Source organism: Manacus vitellinus, unplaced genomic scaffold, assembly GCF_001715985.3.
Source record: "Manacus vitellinus isolate BGI_N305 unplaced genomic scaffold, ASM171598v3 scaffold_41_pilon, whole genome shotgun sequence".
NCBI classification, from domain to species: domain Eukaryota; kingdom Metazoa; phylum Chordata; class Aves; order Passeriformes; family Pipridae; genus Manacus; species Manacus vitellinus.
In genome coordinates this window covers 5,545,961-5,552,004 of record NW_021940545.1, presented here as the reverse complement: position 1 = coordinate 5,552,004, position 6,044 = coordinate 5,545,961, and the positions used below count along the sequence as shown (strand labels likewise).

The following is a 6,044-nucleotide window of genomic DNA, read 5'->3' as shown; positions in this document are numbered from 1 at the left end:
GGACAGAAGGGGACGGGAATGGACAGAAGGGGACGGGAATGGACAGAAGGGGACGGGGATGGACAGAAGGGAATGGGAAAGGACAGAAGGGGATGGGAATGGACAGAAGGGGATGGGAAAGGACAGAAGGGGATGAAGGGGAGTGGGTTGCGTCGATACCGCCCCCGCTGCGGGGACAGGCGGGATGGAACGGGATAGAATGGAATAGGAGAGGATGGGATGGAAAGGGGCAGAATGGGATGGGATAAGACAGGATAGAACGGGAGTGCAGTACCCGTTTGAGTGGTGCCAGCGAGAGGAGGAGCAGCAATTGCCATAAACACAACAAGTTCCACCTCAACACGAGGAAGAACTTCCCCTGGAGGGGGGCAGAGCACGGGAACAGCTGCCCAGGGAGGACGTGGAATCCCCCTCCCTGGAGACATTCCAAACCCACCTGGATGTGTTCCTGTGTCACCTGCTCCAGGTGACCCTGCCTTGGACCGGATGAACTCCAGAGGTCCCTTCCAGCCCCAAGTACTCTGTGATCCTGTAATTTCTCTACCACTGACTCCAGGGGGCTTTGTTACAAGAGCAAGTTACAAGTACGGGAACAGGAAAGTAACTCTGACAAAAGTCTGACAGAAATAAACAAACTGTAAACAGCGACAAAGACAAGCCCTGGATAGGATCCAAGAATAAACCCACTGGAGTCAGTGGTAGAGCAGTGCCAAACATAAGATCCTTAAGCTACCTCCTGAACAGTGAAGCAGTGAGAAAATAAATAGTACTGTTGCTGCTTATTAAAGCTGGCAAAAATATAAACCCCGGTAGTAACTAGCTGGATTTCCGTAGTAAAAAAAATTAAATATATAAGATTTACAAGCCCAGTGTTGTGTTAACAGAAGACAATACAAAACATTTCAGCATCCACTAGGAAATGAGTAAAACACAGTATAATGCGTGCAGAAATGTACAGAGAGCACTTGCACTAGTATAAAAATATCCACAGTCCTCAGACAAATGTAAATCAGTACAAAATAATTCCAAGAACATGTTTACAAAAGGACATGTTAATATAAAACAGTAAAACCAGGTTCCCCTTGTCCCAGCCTCATGCACAGCACACACAGATCACCCACAGAAGGGCCACAGGTACCAGGAACCCTCATTCCCATTCCCTGACTTGCCATTTGACCTCCCAAGCCCACAGTGGCTGCAGAGACAGGCAACACAGAGAAACAAAACCACGAAAACCAAAGAGGAAAAAACCCACCCTCAGGGATTTTGGGGCTTGTCCTTTCCCAAGCTTCCTGATCCTTCAGGATTCAGCATCCCAGGGGAGCGGTGTGGGTAAGTGCAGGGTGGCCCTGGCAGTGAGTGCACAGCAGCACAGTGATGCCTGTGCACAGGGGGTGACAGAGGAGAGGGCAGGAGTGCAGGGAGAGCTCAGTTCCACACGTGAAATCCTTCAGCAAATCACCAAGCCCCGAGATCCCCCAGTCCCCACGGACACAGAGCCAAGCCCGAGGGCCTCGGGAGCGAGGACAGCTTTGGAGAGCGAGGGGGGAAAGCAGGGCTGGGAAATGGAAGCCTGAGTTTGGGAGAAAGGGAGCTTTGCCAAGGTGATCTTTGCTTCAGGCCATGCATAAAACCTCCAGAAGACTGTTCCCTCCCCGGGACAGGTACTGCCAGTCTGGAATGTCCACAAAGTCCACTCTGCTCCTGCAGCACGTGCAAGTCCAGGACAAAAGCTGGTCCAGCCTTCAGCTCCCGTAATCCAGTGGCTTGTTCTGACTCACAAAGGCAAAGCTTCGCATTTTTTGCCATCAGTGCATGTTTGTGTAACACCAGCACAAGAAACCAGACTTGAACTGCCCAGGTGAGCCTGCAGCACATGTTGCAGGAGTCGGGGAGCAGGAGAAGGGAGCAGAGCATCATTAAGGCCTCCAGGGTTTAGCTGACAGGACAAAGCCCGGGTGTTTCATCCCCACAGACCCGTCATTTCAGTCCCAGAACACCACCTTCAGCTGGGCATGGGAGGTCAGGGGCCAGGTGTCCACGCACACAACATGCAGTACCCGTTGTTTGCAGAGAGGCTGTTTTTTTTGGCAGCTCCAGTTGGCCTCCTCCCAGCTCTCACTGCCTTGCTGGTCACCCTTGGAGCTCGGCAGCCAGTCGCAGGTTTCCATAGAAACAAGACTTGGAAGCTCCATTAGTTCTCCCCGTGGTCTTCTTCCACCCAGGCCACAATTTTCCCCTCCCAGCCAGGAATGACGTCATCATCATGGAATACCTACCAAAAAACCCCAATAACAAAACAAACAAACAAACAAAAAAACAGGAGTCAGATCCCAGCTCAGATTTCCCTTCACAACCCAGAGATCACAGACACAGCTGAGCTATAAGTCATCTTTCCAGATTTTAGATAAAAAAACCCTAAACAAACAAAAAAACCAGACCAGGCCTGTTTAATCAGTAACTGTCAGATTATTATTAGCTTTTCTTTTTTTTTTTTAGAAAAGGTAAACTAAAGATAGAAAATATGCCTTTTCTGATCCAGACTACAGTCTCCAGCTGCTGCTGCTGACTGTTCCCAGGAAGGGTGACCCTTTGCACTTGTCTTAATCAATTTGTGAAGCAGGAACTACCCCAACAACCTTTAATGAATCCAATCCACACCAACACCAGCCTGAGCATGAACGGGGCTGTAATGCAGCACACAAAGGAAGAGGTGCCACAAACCCAATTCTCTCTGAAAAACCTTTAAAAGACAGTAGGAGAATGCACTTTTAATACAGGGTCTTCCATTGCAACAGGTTTTATAAAGCTCCTGGAAGGGCCAGAAGTGCAGTCTGGGTTTTTGCCTCCTGTGCCCTGTGCAGTGCTGTGTCACAGACTGGCTGTGCCAGGAGTCACCTCTTTGCCCAAGGGGCTCTGCAACCCCCTGGCAGTTGCAATCACATTCATTGAATGGCTCTGGCTGGGGATGGAAACGTGTTTTAGCACAAGAGGAGGTTAATCTACAGCTTCTTTAGGGAAAACTTCTGATATTCCATTAGTTAAAAGCGAGGCGACCACAGTGCCCAGGGTCGTGTGGTGGCACCGAGCCCAAGGCAGTGATAGCTCAGTTCCACATTTACCTCCTCCTTGACTGTGCCAAACTCTGGATCCAGGGCTTTGAAGTGGTACCTGTGGGTTCCCTCACGATCAATAGCTGCCTTGAAATCCTTCAGGGTCACTTCCCCTAACCTGCAGGGGAAACCAAACCCATCAGCTCGGGGAGCGCGGGAGGGAATTCCCCCAGCCAGTGGCACGAAACCCAAAGGCCAAGGGAATGCCCAGCAAACCTGTGCTGGCTCCCAGGAAATCAAGAGAGTGTTTGGAGGGGCACAGCAGTGCCAGCAGGGCCCACCTCACCTCTTTGGTATGCTGACCATGAAGGGGGTGAGGGAGCGGTCGGTGAAGTACAACACTTTGGTGCAGGCACTGGTGCTCATCACTGGGGTGCTGTGGGAGTGAGGCAGCTCTGCAAGGCATCAAGGGACTCGTTACCACCCAGGAAGAACATTCCCTGTCCCCTTCCCCTTCTGGCCAGAATCTTTGCTCATTTGTGTTTCTCTCTCTGCCTTGTGTCCTGCTCCCTGCAAGGTGTGGTGTCTGTGATACCTCTTTCAGCAACATTATATCAGTACCAAACACCAGATGTCACTTCAGTGCTGAAACATGTTGTATTCAGCACTTCTAATTATTTCATTACAAGTTCTGTTCAGCAAAATGACAAAGAATAAGGAGAAACAGCACAGTGAGACTGAAACAGCACATGAAACCAGAAGAAAACAGAGCTGCTGTAGGAACAGAAACAGGTGTATAGGTCAGGGCATAGAACACACTGACATAACATGAAAAACCAGGAATAAAAGTATAACTAAAATAGCTTGGAAAGCATACCCTTACAGACTCAAATGTTTGAGAAACTACTGAAGAAAAAAAAATACAGGAAAAAAAAACTCTGGGAGATACAAAATCAGCTAGAGGTGTGCAAATGAAGTCAAGCAGCTCAAGTACTCAACCCAACTCCATTGTTCTTAAAGTGACTTAGACCAAAAATTGGGAGTCCCAAAAATAAACCAAGGGAACTGTGGAAAGAACACAGATGGCAATGGTCTGGGCATTGTTTTACTGAAATGAATCTGAGGAAGGAAAAACACTTGATCCAACAGCTTCCACGAGACAGAGCAGAATCTCCTGGGCTTATCTGAATATCCTAATGAGTGTGACATACAGCAAATTCAGAAGTTGTTTCTTAATTGCCCGAGAGCTGAAGCAGTGGAAGGGTCACACTTAGTGACTACGGTTTTAAGGCTCCCTGAATGCAGAACACACTGTGGACACCTGTGGTGTCAGAGAGGACTGTGTTGTCAGGCACACATGTAAACACTGGAGGGGAACAGGGAAAGAGGGAACTGTACAGTTCTCTGTGCCCACCAGGTGGTGCAAAGCAGCAGGAAAGCCGGAATAACATCCCTGTTCCCACCCATCCCAGCCATTGCTATGGTTATTTGTGCTGCAGTGCTGCTGGAGTGGCCCAGACTCCCACTGTGATGGAGCTCTGTGAGCAAGGAGCTGTACCTGTGTGCCCTTCCCTCTGCAGGGCAGCTACAGCTGGAGGGGGCACATTCCCACGGGGATGCCATGCCCTGGGCTCTGGCCAGGAAACAAGGAATTAGGCAGGGGAAGGGGCAGGAGCTGCGAGGCACTTACTGGATTTGGGAGGCCAGGAGTCTCTGCACTCGTTGGTTGCCCTGCTGGCTGGTGATTTCCCCCGCACCTGCAGGGTGAGAACCAGGACAAAGTGGCACCTCCGGCTGGAGCCCTCAGTGCTGCGTGTGAGGGGCACGGGCTGGGTGCCCTGGGGAGCCTTTACCCTTCTCTCTTGCCTCTTCTGGGTCTCCATGCGGTGCAGGCGCTCCATGAGGCTGGAGATTCCCTGCTCCAGGCTGTCGATGGTGTGGTGCTGGGGGTCGTGCCCACTGAAGCTGTTCCTGAGGCTGCGAAGGGCATCCCGGACCAGCTGCAGGTCGTTGGTCTGCCCAAGAGACCAGGGGTCAGGCTGGCTCTGGGCTGCCTCCTTCCCCTCTAAACCACGGGGCTTAGCCAGGGGAAATCTCCCTTACTAAGATAGAGGCTTCCAGGATATCAGGGATGTATCCCTGAGGTGCACTCACCCCTCGGTGGGCCGTGGGAGCAGCTCCTTTTCCTGCTGTCTGGAGAAAGCCATTGCTCTGAGCACTGTGACTGCTGTAAGCCATCACCTGGGGCAGGGGGAAAAGCAGGTGCCACAAAGAATGTGAGTGTTAGGACCCGCTCCAAAAAATGCCAAAAATGAGAGGGCATGAAAGCTTTCCACATCAGTGACAAAACTCCCACCTTCTCCCAGGTAAACACACTCCCTAAGGAATGTGCAGGCAGTCCCACAGGTCAGAACCCAAACCTGGTTCCTCACACAGAGGTGGAAAAAAGGAGGCAGAGCCTGGAAGGGGCTTGCTGCTGCATCCCAGGGCTCTGCAAGCTCTAGTGAATAGTCAGTGTTCAGGTGGCAGGGACAGGTACCAGGGCTGGCCTGTCCACCAAGACACTTCCAGGTGCTCAATACCAGGTTCAGCAGGAAAAGGAGGAGATCAGCTAAACCCTGGTCTGACCACTTGCCAGTGTCAGAGATGAAGATGGAAGCCAAGAGTCTCCAGTTCCCACTCACCCCTGTGCTCCCCTCACTGTTTCATCCCTTGGGATTTTGACACAAGAAGCTGAGCCAGAGTGCTCAGTGCTGGGAGCTTTGGGACTCTGGGTGTTCTGTGGGGTCTGACTGCCTTGCTCAGGCACTGACAGTGGGACTGCAGAGCCAGGCCACTCTGGGATGAAGGGCAGGATTTCTGTAGGTACCTACAGGGTGCTGGACAAACAGCACCAAGGCTCCCCTTACCTCCTCAGCCTCCCTCTTCATGCAGTGAGCCAGCAGGGCCTCCTTGTGCTCCAGCTCCCGCTCCAAATCCACCTGGGAGGAG

General features: G+C 51.4%; 1 protein-coding gene across 3 annotated transcripts in view; it reads right to left on the bottom strand.

Moving 5' to 3' along the window:
- Positions 1-825: 825 nt before the first annotated feature.
- Positions 826-6,044, bottom strand: part of DIXDC1 (DIX domain containing 1) — a 29,798-nt gene continuing 24,579 nt past the window's right edge. For all 3 annotated transcript variants that reach the window (XM_018078696.2, XM_018078695.2, XM_018078698.2), the window contains 7 exons: positions 5,963-6,034; positions 5,208-5,294; positions 4,907-5,068; positions 4,744-4,810; positions 3,400-3,508; positions 3,123-3,231; positions 826-2,275 (listed from right to left, as the gene is read on the bottom strand). In XM_018078696.2, the coding sequence (XP_017934185.1) occupies positions 2,195-2,275; positions 3,123-3,231; positions 3,400-3,508; positions 4,744-4,810; positions 4,907-5,068; positions 5,208-5,294; positions 5,963-6,034 (687 nt within the window). In that variant the 3' untranslated portion in view covers positions 826-2,194. The remainder of the gene's footprint in view (positions 2,276-3,122; positions 3,232-3,399; positions 3,509-4,743; positions 4,811-4,906; positions 5,069-5,207; positions 5,295-5,962; positions 6,035-6,044) is intronic.